Raw genomic sequence first — 15,371 nt, 5'->3', positions numbered from 1 at the left:
TTGTATCACTGATTGATCTCATACCGAGCAGAATATAAGAAAAGAAATCTTCTAAGGATAATTTAATTTATCAGTAACTGCATTGTATGCAAAAGGAAGATGGAATGCTCATAAACACAAATTCTCATAGAGTGCAGGACTTCTTTTTTTTTCGCAGTTTATGATTCGCTGGCAGAAAAAGCGTGCAAACAAAGAGCGCTTTTCCATTCGACCAAAAATGCCGGTTTGAATTTCTAGAAATTTCCTGGGGCGAATGGAACAGGATTTTCCAATAAGCTTCGCTTTTGTGATGTATATATGAAATAATTCATATTTGAACTGCGGTCATAGATGAAAGTGAAGAATGATCATCGCAGTGAATTTTCCAATTTAAGCAATTGGAAAGAAGAAACCTGAAAAAATCAGGGCTTCAACGGGATTCGAACCCGTGACCTCCGCGATACCGGTGCGATGCTCTACCAACTGAGCTATGAAGCCACACATTGGGAGCGAGGTTAATTAATTGAGTATTTTGCTCCCAATGTGTGGCTTCATAGCTCAGTTGATAGGGCATCGCACCGGTATCGCGGAGGTCACGGGTTCGAATCCCGTTGAAGCCCTGATTTTTTCAGGCTTCTTCTTTCCTATTGCTTAAATTGGAAAATTTACTGCGATGATCATTTTTCACTTTCAAGTTGCGCTTTTGTTCGCTTGGAATTTTTCAATGCCTTCGAGATTTAAATCACAAATATAGAAGCAAACAAAACACTGATACGTTGACACGGTGACATTTTATAGACCACAACAGCAGGGACCTTTTAGAAACCACAACGTCAGCGAAAAAGTCACAGAACGTAAGGGTTTAATGAGTGGTACAATGGCTCTGCGCGCGTTATAAATCTTTGTAAATTTCTTAGCCAACCTATGCAAAACAAACCAGTACACCACGGGGGTATTATTTTTATTGGAATTAAACGATTTGGATTGTAGTGGCAGGATTCTAAAGGAGCCTAAAGTAGCCTGTGAAAAGGCTCCCGGTGAGCCCGTCCCGCCCCGATCGCTTCACGTTCCAAATTCTTCAGTTCCGCGCTCGCCGAATTTTTTTTCCGTCCTAGCCGGGAGCCTGTTCGCAGGCTAAGCCTAAAGTAAAATGATAATCCATTTTCGAATAGGCGTCGGCGTCATCTCGGCGCAAAAGAATGATCGCGGGCAAAAGAACTAGCGCTGAATAGAAAATTGCGAATTTACACAATTTCCGAAAAAGAGGGCAACCTCTTGAGGTATAGCCAAATTTTCGAAAAAAATTTCCTGGAAATTTCCGTTACATTTGATTTTCATTCTGGAATTTCCGGAATTTTCGGTTGAATGGTTCGCTTTTCTCCGAATTCGACAATTTCAGGATTTTCTGGAACCTTTCCCTGTAAATTTCCATACCACTTGTCCCAGTTTCGAAAATTTCGGAATTTTGGGTTGAATGGAAAGCGCCCCAGATCTATATTGCAGCTCGTTGTCCTTTCCGTATTCGACTCCGCTCTTGACTAAGCTGGCGAAATCGAAGGGCACCTCACTTGCGACTGAAATCTCCCCATGCGCGCGCGCAAAAGCTCACCGGGGGAGGACTCTCATAATTAAAGGACGGGGGTGCTCATCGTTCCTTTAAGGGGTTAAAAAAACGGTTCTAAAGGTCCACAGCGGGAGCTTTTGCGATACCTTTGAGGGTATTGAGCCGAAAAAAAATTGGCAGTGAAATAACTTTCAAGCCACGCCCACAAACAGGACCTTGGTACTTCTTAGGGGTTCTTTGAAAAATTTCCGACGAGCAACCCGTCTTTTGAACCCGTCCTCCCTCTCCTTTGCCTCCCTTGTTTGGAGAGAGAGCCTGAGATCGAGGTTGGCGCGCTATGCCTTGTTTCTCTAGCCCTTATTATAGCCGACGAGATTGGAAAATCAGCTTAGTTTGAGATTGTCAGTTTAATTACACTTGCTTGTGAATACGTCTTTCAAGACAATGCCGAAGGCAATTCGAAGAAAAATCTGCTTTTCCATTTTTGTCCGGGCTTTTTAATCTCTTCAGACTCTTATTCATCACTGAAACAAGGCCAAGACTAAAGAAATTGTGACGTCATCGATAATTTCACTCGCGCTCTTATGTGGAACTTTCACGTTTGGCAAAGACGAATTTGAGATCAACTCGAAAAAGCCATTATGAGAAGAAATTGAGACTTCAAAACACCAATACGAGAATGGTGACTGCAAAGAGGATTACAATTGAAATAAAACACAATTAATCTTTAATTCACTTAAAATGAACGCGAACTTCCATTTTAGGCGCGAATATGAGCAAGTTTTGAATTTGTTTCAATCACTGTTCTTCAAAAACTTAAATCAAATGAGAGACGGTGCTTTTTCATCATAACTAAATTTCTTAGGACAATGAATGACCAGATGCATATCTATGATTCACGTGCAGCATTTCAGGATATTCTGAGAAAACCAATATGACGTCATACTGGTGTCACTGGTAACAAGTGTTATGCCGACAATGTAAAAGGAAGTACAAGATATATTACGGATTAATTAACAATTAGACCCGTAGCCCGCAAGGGCTACGGGTCAATAGCCCATGAGGCGAAGCCGAAAGGGCTATTGACCCGTGGTGCTTGAGGGCGAAGGGTCTAATTGTGTTAGTATCACCCAACTAGTCGGACAGAAAAGGTAATAATAAAGTTAGCAAATGCAAGTTGAAGAAATATTTATCTGGGAATAAAACGGAAGAAAGCGCACGCTCGATGGCGCCAATTTCGCTACTCGATGACTATTACTAATAGTCCCCTAGTAGCGTAGCCAATCAAAATGCAGGATTTGCATTAGTCCACTAGTTGGGTGATACTAATACTGAATAGTATAGCGAGTGACAAAGGTTCTCATGCCTTGGGAGTTAGATTCACATTATAAAATTGGCTCAGGCTCACACAAATAGCAACGTTCTGGTGATTTACCCTCGTGTTTGCATTAATAAAAGGTAACCGTCAAAATCAACTAATGAAAGCTGGTGTTGTTCAAGAATATTATAGTTTCCAAGCAATATTATTTTCAAGTCCCCAGTTGTATTCCATGAAAAGCGTTCAAAAACTGCTAAAAAACAGTGTAAATTAAAATGTCCAGTGCCAACAAAGTAGAGATTTGCTGTCAGTGATAGGTGTAACGAAAATTCTATCGACTTCCAACATTGCCATCATGATGCTTTATTTGTCTTGGCAAAAAGTAAGTAATACTATTAAATAAGTTTTCTTTCGATTGATTTATTATGGCGGGTTTGAATTTGGCGAACTTTTGACCGGATGCTAGAATTATCGAAAATAAAACTCATGCGAAAATAAAAGACATTGATCATGGACCGAACAAAGTAGAGATATTGAAATCATTACTACTGATTTCATGTTAAGACAAGGAAGACTTTATTTAACGGAATACGAAATCACGTTCGAATTTTATCAGCGTGAAATATATCAAGATGCCAAAGTCTTTTCAGAAGTTTATCATGCCAATTAGCTCTGTTATAAACTTCTGGCCATGTTAAACACTTTTGTTTAGAAGTTAGTGGGCAGAGGTTGCCTACACTTGTGTTTTTTCACTGTTGTCATTATGAAAATAAAGCACGTACATGGCATCGAATGTGAAACGATAGACACGAGTTTCCTGTTTAAAAATTTGAATGACTGAGTACTACTAACGTGATCGCCATTTCTGCTATTAGTAATTTCGAAATGAGGCGGTTTCTTAATTAGCATTTTAAGAACTTTGAAAAGATCAACAATATTCTCTATTGTCCAACTTTGAAAGGAATTTACTACGCAACCGATAGAAAGATCGAAAAAGCCTGACACTTTTTGTTAGCCCACTATCTCCTGAGTGATATAGTCCAGTCAGATTGGATGTCCGCGGTAACACAAGGGCTTGTAATTCAGTTTGGCAAGTGCGGTCAGTTTTGCGTTTAAAGGCCTGCGCTTGTTCACCAAAACAAAAACGTTATTTTCGAATCTACAGTTCATTAGCTTTTCAATGATATATGGTTTACCGAGGTTTTCTTCAAAGTAGCGCGAAAAAAAAGTATTTTCCGGAAGGCAACCCTGAAGGTGTACAGTAACCTTAACACGAGGGGTAAGAGTATCAATAAATACCTTGACTTTTAGTCTATTTGCTTATTGGAGCTGGAAAGTTGTAATGTGAAAAGTTATGACTGTGTGCGGTCAGAAATCTGTACACAATAAGAATTTGAACCGCAGTCTAATGTAGTTGAAATCAGCAGTAATGAATGCAAGGTGACTTTAATTTGCAACTAATGCCCATGTCTTTTGTCTTCGTGTGCTAGGTTTTTTGTAATGCGGAGCAGGGGGCGGGGAAACGAAACCAGAAATTTTGAAATCTAGAGGCTTGGAATTGCTATTTTCAGAATTCACCAAGAGATATTTCTGACGATTTTTGAAAATTATCCGAATATGGATTATACCAACCCCTGTTTACAACCATTTTCCGTCATATTCCGAAGATTTCCACGAACAATTCGAAAATGCTTCGACTATGTACTAACAATAGTCAGTTTATTCATCACTGAAACAAAGCCAAGACTAAAGAAATCGTGACGTCATCAATAATTTCACTCGAATCTTGTGTGAAACTTTCACGTTTGGCAACGACGAATTTGAGATCAACTCGAAAAAGCCATTATGGAAAGAAACTGAGTCTTCGAAACACCAATACGAGAATTGTCACTGCGAAGAGGATTACAATCAAACTAAAACACAAATTTTACTTAAAATGAACCTGAACTTACATTTTAGGCGCAAATATGAAGCGAGCTTTGAATTTGTTTCAATTAATGTTTTCCAAAAACTTAAATCAAACCAGAAACGGTGCTTTTTCATCATAACTAAATTTCCTGGGAGAATGAATGACCACATTTATGATTCACGCACAGTATTTCAGGACATTCTGAGAAAACCAATATACGTCATACTGGTGTCACTGGTAACAAGTGTTATGCCGACAATGTACAAGGAAGTACAAGATATATTGAGATATGACACTGATTAGTATAGCGAGTGACAAAGGTTCTCACGGTTTGGGAGTTAGATTTACATTATAAATTTGGCTCAGGTTCACACAAATGCTGTAGTTCTCGTAGATTCACCCTCGTGTTTGCATTAATAAAAGGTACCAAAATCAACTAATGATAGCTGGCGTTATTCAAGAGTGTTTTAGTTTCCAAGCAATATTATTTTGGCTCCAAAATAGGAAGCACTCAAATTACATCGATCCACGAAAAGCGTTCAAAAGCTGCAGAAAACAGTGTAAAGTTTCCAGTGCCAACAAAGTTGAGCTCTGCTGTCAGTGACAGGTGAAAAGAAAATTCTATCGGCTTCCAACATTACCACCATGATGCTTTATTTGTCTTGGCGAAAAATAAGTTATATTATTAAAATTTTTTCTTTCGATAGATTTAGTAAGGGCGGGTTTGAATTTGGCGAGAGTTTGACCGGATTCGCAAATTATCGAAAATAAAACTCATTCCAAAATAAAAGACATTGGGCATGGGTCATAAAAAGCAAAGCTTGAATTCATTGTTATTGATTTCATTTTAGGACAAAGAACTCTTACTTTAACGAAATACGAAATCAGATTCGAATTTTAACAGCATAAAATATGTTAAGAGATCTAGACGAAAGCCTTGCTAGTAGTTTATCATGCCAATTAGCTCTGTTATTAACTTCTGGCCATGTAAAACACTTCTGTTCAGAAGGAAGTGGGCAAAGATTGCTTACATTTGAGTTTTTCACTGTTTTTTTTTATGAAAGTAAAGCACATTGCTTCGAATGTGAAACAATGGACACGATTTCCCTGCTTAAAAATTTGAATGATTGAATCCTACTCACTCTTTTCTAGTGCCTCCCAATCTAATTGCAATATTTCAAACATTTTTCAATATTTTTTCAATATTTTGGGAAAACATGGCCAAGAACTCGACCTAACATATTTACATGTGTTCTGGATCATGCAGATGAGGCACCATGAGCAAATATCAAATAAAACGCCAAAGGCCTCTAAAATATCTGAGAGATATGAAACCTTGTATGTTGCCATGATCCGTGACAAAACGTTTACGCTTCCTGCTAAATTTCAAGCCAAGAGGATGAAACGCTTCGAAATTTAGCAGCAGTTATTGCATCCGTCAGAAAGAAAGCATCCCAGAGGATTTCTTTGTTATAAAACAAGAAGAGAACAGTTTGTGATCCGTTAGCCGCGATCGGTCAGTTCTGTCTGGAGGCTTGGGGAGAGACGTAAAGGCGCTATGCTGAAAGTGGAGTAACCCCTTCCCCGCGCACTTTTTCTAAACCAACATGACGGCGAATCTACTCGATCGCGAGCTAATACCGCTAAATCGTGAACACAGGGAAAACGCCTGCACTACAGGCTAATAGACGATGGGCGAAAGAAGGGGGTTGGGGAGGGGTGGGGTAGGCAGGGCGGGCGTACTCCTCACTTTCTTTTCTGTTTCGTGTTCTTCCTCGTTGTATTGCGTACTGTTTTCTTATTAACCGAATACCAGGACCAGGCTACAGATTAGCTGTTCTTTAAACTGATCTCTCTTATGCCAAAAATACCGAGGGTGTCTTTTTGACCTGAACACAAGTGTTTGTAATTTAACAAAACCAAACTAGACTGTGTCTAACAAATCTACCAAAACTAACGAAGATTTAGTTACCTCGCATGGTGGGGTGGGTGGGGCGGAATGAACTCCCTTGTTAAAGGAAAGAGAATGTTCGTTGTACAACTTGGATGGAACCCTAAAGGAGGGCAATCTGGACGTGACTTCTTAATTGACCTCATATAAAGACACCATTTTTAAACCAAACAAACAAACAAACAAACAAACAAACAAACAAACAAGCAAAGAAATTATTTTAATTACAAAAGGAAATATCGCCAAAGGCTTTTTTCTACGAAGTTTTAACTATGCCCGATCGAAACACTCTGACAGTAAGTTTCTTGTGTTTGTTCTTGTGCAAACCTAAAAGATACTTCAACCCGCCGGTAGATAATAATCTTGTTGTTATGAACGCCTCAAGTGTTAACAAAATCCACTATTTACAACACTAAATGAGACAGTGACCTTTAGTCCTCCTGACTTATTCTTCCCTCCCCGATCGAGCTACCAGCCATTAATTTTAACTTAGCAAGAAAGTACCATTCAAGGCTTATGTCTATGAAGTTTTAACTAGGCGCGATCGATACACTCTAACAGTTTCTTTTGTCTCTTCTTGGGTAAAGGTAAATATATTTCAAACGGTATATAAAAATATTGCTGCCCTGAACGCGACAAGTGTTAAAAAAATCTGCTATTTACAACACTAAATGAGACAGTGAGCTTTACCCCTCCTGGCTTAGTCGTCTAACGGATTGAGTTACCGCCGATTAATTTGAAGAAATCCACGTGACCAACGCTTTCTTATACTCATTGGAGACTATTCTTGAAAATCACTTTAAAACATGCAGCTGCTTCAAAAACCGTTTCTTTGCTGCTGGCGAAAAATGAACAACTATAACTCGAACAAACATTGCACATAAAAGAAAATCAATGTATCTGCAAAAGTTTGTTGGGTCGTTGCATGACTTCTGTGTGTATAGAGTCGTCCATTGATCAGGTCATTTCTTCCCTACAAAACCAAAATTTAAGGAAATTATTAAAAAATATCTAAGCTTGTGCAACAAAATTTCCAATTTTCTATCTGCGAGCGATATGATCAACACTCAAAACATTGTCCTGGTCTAAAAATTAAATCCAAATAAATGGAAACCAAAATCTATCGCTATTATTTATGTTGTGTTTTAAAGATACGGGTCAGTGAGACCGTTCTGATCGCAGTAAATTTAACTTGCGCATGTAACAAACTAAGCAAAATCATCAAACCATTTTGCTTCGCTTTTGAATACTTACCTTTATTTTCCAAAGGCAAATGTCACGTTATCTCCAATCAGCATAAACGGTGCCCACTCGGAAACCTCGGTAAAGCCATTGTCTCTCATCCATTTTATGGCCTCGTGAAGAGATTCACTGGCACTTTTCCCACGAACAAGGCTCTCGTAGAAAGAACTCATCAACTGCTGTGTTGCCCTGTCTTCTAGAGCCCACAGCGCCACCAACACTGAGCGTGCACCGGATCCTAAGAACGCACGAGCGATTCCAACAACTCCCTCAGCTTTAATTTGTCCACGGCCACTGTGGCAACAGCTTAGTACCACTAGTTTAGCACGCACTTGGACTTGTGAAATGTCAGTCATTTTCAACAGATAGTCGCCCTCTTGAGGAATCCCAGCAGTAGAGCCTGGAGGGGCAAGAGCAATTTCTCCTCTCTCAGCATTACCATGCGCAGCAATATGGATCAGACTCACAGACTTTATCCTCTCAAGTACCGCCTGCTTTGTTGCATGCTGTCCTAACAAAGGCCGAACACCCAGCAGTCGTCCAATCATCTCTGCTTCCTTTCTTGCACCAGGCAATGGCACGAACTTTTTATTGAGACGTCCCCTGTAAATCACCTCACCAACATCAGGATCTCCTACAACCAGAACACCAGTCTGACTGTGGTAGTCCGCAGGACTGTCCTGAATGAGCTTGAGAGTCGTCAAAGAAGGAACCACGCGGATTCTGAAAGTCTCTGTTAAATACTTGCCATTACCATCCAGTAAAGCTGGGAATGGAACACGGTACAAACCGCGATCAGGAACAATGATGATTTCAGGCTCGTCAAGTAGGTTGGACACAGGATTGATGAGCATTTCGTAGAACAAAGTTAGACTTTGTGCAGGATCAGTCGTGCCCTTGCCTTGTCGCAAAGTTGCGAAGTTCGCTTCCCGTGAAGAGTCAAGTTCCGATTCAATATTATTCAAAGATCTATCCTCGCAGAGCTCCTCTGGTAAAATACCAAAGGTTCGAAAGCTTTTAGTCATGATGGCAAAAAATTCATCCAAATTTCTAGCGACCTCTCCTAGTCTGGTGTGAAGAGTCTTTTTATCCACTTTGAATTTTCGGAGAGAAACAGCACCGCTTTTTTTCAGAATCCACAACAACACTATATTTTGAAAATAAAAAATGTATAGACAAGCACAGTTACTTTCTTTCTTCATGACATTTTCAATGCCAGTCCATGATTGCTGGTCAGCTGATATGATTGGTTCAGCAGAGTACTGAGTTTCCATTAAGTCTGCTAGGGCTCTAGCCCGTCCTAGCTCAGCAGCATAAAGAGCTTCGCGTGGATTTCCAACGTCACAAAACAAGCTACTGAGCAGGTGGTACGGAAAAACGCTCTTGTTTGCAAATGATATCTTAAATAGATCGCTGTCTCCAACAAGACCTCTCAGTTCTTCGAATTTTCCAGTGCTTTGATCCAGGTAGGAGAAAGCGTCCTCCGACTTTTGTTCTGATAGCTTCGTTAACGCAAGAGACAAATAGCAGAGAAGTTCAGTCTTACCGTCTCCGATATCTTTGCTTATTGAAAGTGCCTTCTTGAGGTATTCTTCGGCCATGACGTATTCACCAAGAGACTTATACACTGTTCCAAGCCCATGAAAACATGCTCCTTCCATTTGTCTGCCACCAATTTCAGTTGCGATTGCAAGACCTTTTTCATGGCATTCTTTCGCTTTCACCATATTATTAATGGATTTAAACACCTCTGCTAACCTTAAATGACATGCTGCTTCTCCCCTTCTGTCACCAATTTTTTTTTTGATTGCAAGTGCTTTGTCATAAGATCTTATTGCATCGCCATATTTACCAAGAGAATAAGAAATAGTTCCTAAGCTGATGTAATCGTCTGCTTCGTGTTGTCTACCACAATTTTCCATTCTGATTTTGATCGCAGATGCTTTTTTATAATACTCTGCAGCCTCAGCATCTTCACCAAGTTCACTAAACATATGAACTAGCTGTCTGTAAGATTCCATTTCTCTCGCTATGTCACCAGTTTTCATGCTGATCGCTAGTGCTTTGTCGTAACATTCTTTTGCCTTGACATATTCACATAGAGATTGAAACACTGTTCCTAGGTTTCCATAGCATATCGCTGCTGCATCTCTTCTGCCAATTTCTAAGCTGATCGCAAGTGCTTTTTCGTGATATTCTCTCGCCTTGACATATTCACCCAGGGAGGAAAACACTGATCCTAGGCTTCCATAGCTTGTTAGTTCTCCCTCGCGGCAGCCAATTTCCACGCTGATCGCAAGTGCTTTCTTGTAATATTCTTTTGCCTTGACATATTCACCCAGGTAGGAAAACGCTGTTCCTAGGTTTGCATAGCATCTTGCGTCTCCCTCCCTGTCGCCAATTTCCATGTTGATCGCAAGTGCTTTCTCGTGATATTCTTTAGCCTTGGCATATTCACCGACAGATCCAAACACAGTTCCTAAGCTATCATAACTGATTGCCTCTTCTCTTCTGTTACCAGTTGTTTGCATTACAGGGATTGCTCTCTCATAAAGTTCTTTCGCCTCAGCATACCTACTTTGATTCTGATATATCTGTGCCAATGCTATGCTAAGCATACCTTCTTGGACTGTATCACGGCACTCCTGAAGAATGGCGAGAAGTTTCCTGCCGCACGCTAATGTATTTCTGTGATCACTAACACGGTGGTACGCCTTAAACATGGTGCCATAGATATTTTTGTAAATCAATTGGCCTAATTGCTTTTCTATACTCAGTACCTTGTCATTTAGCAAAACCAAGCTTTCCTTGCATAACTCAATGGCTTTTAAAGCAAGACCGATGTTGAGAAGAAAATTAGCGACACCTAAGCCAATAAAGATGGCTTGCAGAATTTCTTCTACGTAATTCATGACGCCTTCCTCGCTAATTCTTGTAACTGGAAATAAAAAGAGTAAGGCTTTACAGTTATGTAGCATTACCTGATGAGTTTGTAACATGACTGAGAAGATCGCAGCAAGTTACCTTGTAACATTTCAAATCTGCGCATAGTAGAACTCATTATATCTTAATGTCTGCTGTACTGTAGATATATGATCGGTACAAGAATGCCAGTGGGTGCGGGAACTCCCATATAAAAGGGTGGAGGATGCTCGTCAGAAAAATTGAATTAAATCCCTGAAGGAGATTAATCTGGAGGTGGCTTAAGCTTTATTTGACCCCTAAAAGATACTACTTAAAACAGAATGGGCTTGATTACCAGTCACTGTTCAGGAAAGGAGACCGCGCTAGTAGACCGGACTCGAGCGACCAGCGGAAATGTAGCAGAGAAACTGAAATTAGAGCGTTTTTACTATTATTTCTTCGTTTGTTCGTTAAAGATACTTTGACAGTTTAAAATGGTGGCGTTTCGACATGAACACCCTGAAAGAGACACAAATCCTTGATTTATACTCCTAAGCGACTCAAGCGAGACGAAGAGCATCCTCGACTTTTCCATATGGTGTTGCCCCCTCGGGCAAGAATGTTTGCTATAGGAAGCAATGGATTCATAACGAGAGAACAAGTCTAATTTTTTTACTCTTTGCTGAATATTTCTTTTGCTCAAACCACAAATTGATGAAATGTGTAAATAAATATAGGCTTTAGGAAATGACGAGTATGTTGATTTTCGTTATACGTTAGAGTGAGAGACCATCATTTGCATGCTGTCGTGTGCTTATTTACAAGGCTCATGGAAACCTTTCGCTTGTGATTTAAACAGCTAGCTTTATGCAGCTCAGAGATCTTAATGGCTTGATTTAGTTAAACTCGTAAATGATATACAATACAAGACTCACCACGCCAATGTTGAAATAAAAGCCTGAAGATCACCTTGCATTCCTTGCATGGAGTAACCCTTACCTCAAGTTTATTTCTATTGTTCACGTTACAAAGTGAAAAAGAACCGGATATCCGTCAATCTTTGAGTTAGACTTTTTTCGGAAAGTTAGAAAGTAAAAATTTGTAGCTTATTTTTTTTCCATTTTCCTAAAAAACCAAAAAGTTCGGGTTTATTTATACTTTTGAACGTGTGTCAGATTTCGGTTTTATTGTGCCGAGATAAGCGAACACGATGAATTTTCCATGCTTTTTTCACCCGTAGATTCACCCTCGTGTTTGCATTTATAAAAGGTAACTGCCGAAATCATTTGTTAAATATAAGCTGGCGTTGTTCAAGAATATTTTAGTTTCCAAGCAATATTATTTTGGCTCCAAAATAGCAAGGGCCCAGTTTTATTCGATCCATGAAAAGCGTTCTCCAAAGATTGCGAAAAAAAGAAAGAAAAAAAAGAAAAACCAGTGTAAAGTTTCCAGTGCCAAAAAAGCAGAGATTTGCTGTGAGTGACAGGTGTAACGGAAATTCTATCGGCTTCTAACATTACCATCATGATGCTTTATTTGTCTTGACGAAGAGTCAGAAATATCGCCTTTGAAAATTATTTTCTTTCGATGGATTTATTTAGGGCGGGTTTGAATTTGGCGAACTTTTGACCGGATGTGTGAGTTATCGAAAATAAAACTTTTGCGAAAATAAAATACATGGAGCATGGACCGTTCATAACAAAGATTGAAGTCATTATTATTGATTTCATTGTAGGACAAGGAACTTTTTATTTAACGGAATAAGAGGTAACAGTCTTGTCAGACGTGTATCATGCCAATAAGCTCTGTTACTTCTGGCCATGTAAAACACTTTTGTTCTGAAGTTAATGAGCAAAGCTTGCTTACACCTGCGTTATTCACTGTTGTCTTTATGAAAATAAAGCACATGGCATCTAATGTGAAACACTAGACATGATTTTCCTGCTTAAAAAAGTTGAATAATTGAGTCTTACTCATGTGATCGCCTTTTCTGCTATTAGTAACTTGGAATTGAGCCGGTTTTTTTTTTTTAATATTTTGATTACTTTAAAAGATCAGTTAGACCATCAACAAATACCTTGACTTTTAATCTCGTTGCTTAATTGGAGCTGGAAGGCTGTAATGAGAAAAGCTTTGGCTGTGTGCAGTCACAAATCTGTATTAAAAACAATTTAACATGCGGTCTAGAAAATAAACTTTAGCCTGCAGCTATGAGTTCCTTGTAGTAGAAATCTGTCGTAATAAATGCAACATAATTTTGCAGTCTATAGCCATGTCTTTAATCTTCGTGCGCAAGGCCGTAGCCAGGGTTTTTGTAATGGGGGAGTGAGGGAGGCTTGGAAATGCTATTTTCAGCATCCTCCACGAGATATTTCGTCAAAAAAAGACAATCTCGACCAACTATAAAATGACAGGTATTTTTAGAACTTGCAACAATATTTTCAAATTTTTTCAACTTTATATACCTATCTCGGCCTTACCACACTAAACATGAATCGCTAACTAACGGAATTAATCTATTTAGTTTGGAAAAGATCTCTTCAGTTGGATTTTCATTCCAAAACTTCTTTTTCAATCCATTGTAAATTTTCAAGTTAGTATTGCTCCGAACAAAATATGTGTAAGTAATCGTATAAATAAGAGAGCAATGAAGCATTTACACTACTCGCGATATTTGAAAATCCTCTCAAAACAGCACAAGCCTTGAGGCGAGTGCAATTTGAAAGCAGTTTTAAATTTTAGCGGGTCGTACAGCAGAATACGGCACGCTAAATTGAACAGTCACAGTGCGCTTAGTGACTGAGAGATATAATAAACTGTTTTACTAAATAGGAAATAATACCTTTGTTTTGGAAGTCTCTTCAGTCTCTTAGAACGGTGAATACGACAAGAGAATCAAATTTCACATCTATAGCAGTTATGTGTTATTTTGCTTAATTTACAAGGAACAGAAAATATGTCATCATATCTAAATTTCTTAGGACGACGAGTTTTGAAAATTATTATTAGTATACATTGTATGCTAGCGACTTCGGCACGTTAATAAAGTTCTTCTACTTCTTTTCTTCTTCCTCTTCTTCTTCCGAAGATTAACAACCTCGGTTCACAATCATTCTCCGACAAATTCCGAGGTCTTCCACGAGCGAATCGAGAATGCTTCGGCTATGTACTAGCAATGTTCAGTTTATTCATCACTGAAACAAGGCCAAGACTAAAGCAATCGTGACGTCATTGATAATTTCACACGCGCTCTTATGTGGAACTTTCCCGTGTGGCAAAGACCAATTTGAGATCAACTCGAAAAAGCCATTATGAGAAGAAATTGAGACTTTAAAACGCAAATACGAGAATGGCGACTGCGGAGAGGATCACAATTGTAATAAAACACAATTAATCTTTAAATTGCTTAAATGAAAGTGAAATTCCTTTTTGGGTGCAAATAAATAAAAAAAAACTAAAACCTAAGCAAGAACACTGCTTTTTCATCATATCTAAATTTCTTAGGAGAATAAATGACCATATCTATGATTCATGTACACTATTTCAGGATATTCCGCTGGGAAAACCGTGATGACGTCATGCTGGAAGAAGTGTTATGCCAACAATGTACAAGGAAGTACAAGATATATTGCAATAAAATACTGATTAGTATAGCGAGTGACAAAGGTTCTTACAACTTGGGAGTTAGATTCAGATTATAAATTTGGCTCAGGTTCACAAAAATACTGTAGTTCTCCTCGATTCACCCTCGTGTTTCCATTAATAAAAGGTACCAAAATCAGCTAATGATAGCTGGCGTTATTCAAGAATATTATGGTTTCCAAGTCCCCAGTTGTGTTCCATGAAAAGCATTTAAAAACTGCAAAAAACAATGTAAAGTTTCCAGTGTCAACAAAGTAGAGATTTGCTGTCAGTGGCAAGTGTAACGAAAATTCTATCGGCTTCCAACTTTACCATGATCATGCTTTATTTGTCTTGGCGAAAAGTAAGTAATATTATTAAATAGGTTTTCTTTCGATTGATTTATTATAGCGGGTTTGAATTTGGCGAACTTTTGACCGGATGCTGGAATTATCGAAAATAAAACTCGTTCGAAAATAAAAGACATTGGGCATGGACCGTGCAAAGCAAAGCTTGAAATCATTATTATTGACTTCATTTTAGGACAAGGAACTCTTAAGTTAACGGATTACGAATGTTTAAATCTTACCAGCATAAAATATATAAAGAGGCGAAAGTCTTGTCAGAAGGTTATCATGCCAATAAGCTCTGTTATCAACTCCTAGCCATGTAAAACACTTTTGTTCTGAAGTTAGTGAGCAAAGGTTGCTTACAATTGCGTTTTTCACTGTTGTCACTATGAAAATAAAGCACATGACATCGAATGTGAAAGAACAGGCGCGATTTTTCTGCTTAGAAAGTTGAATGACTGAGTCTTGCTCGCGCTATCGCCGTAATAATAATATAATAGGCAGCTTGAAGCCTGGTTTTCATTGGCGAAGCA

The 15,371-nt window shown here is 38.8% G+C and overlaps 1 protein-coding gene across 1 annotated transcript; it reads right to left on the bottom strand.

Moving 5' to 3' along the window:
* Positions 1 to 5,908: 5,908 nt before the first annotated feature.
* LOC145481824 (uncharacterized) lies at positions 5,909 to 11,694 on the bottom strand. Its single transcript, XM_081460367.1, has 2 exons — positions 7,972 to 11,694; positions 5,909 to 7,689 (listed from the first exon to the last, which is right to left on the bottom strand). The coding sequence occupies exon 1, from the start codon at positions 10,960 to 10,962 to the stop codon at positions 7,978 to 7,980; it is 2,985 nt and encodes a 994-aa protein (XP_081316493.1). The 5' UTR covers positions 10,963 to 11,694; the 3' UTR covers positions 5,909 to 7,689; positions 7,972 to 7,977.
* Between the last annotated feature and the right edge of the window lie 3,677 nt (positions 11,695 to 15,371).

The sequence above is a fragment of the Orbicella franksi genome, chromosome 3, assembly GCF_964199315.1.
Source record: "Orbicella franksi chromosome 3, jaOrbFran1.1, whole genome shotgun sequence".
In the NCBI taxonomy this organism is placed as follows: domain Eukaryota; kingdom Metazoa; phylum Cnidaria; class Anthozoa; order Scleractinia; family Merulinidae; genus Orbicella; species Orbicella franksi.
This window is presented reverse-complemented; position numbering and strand designations above follow the sequence as displayed.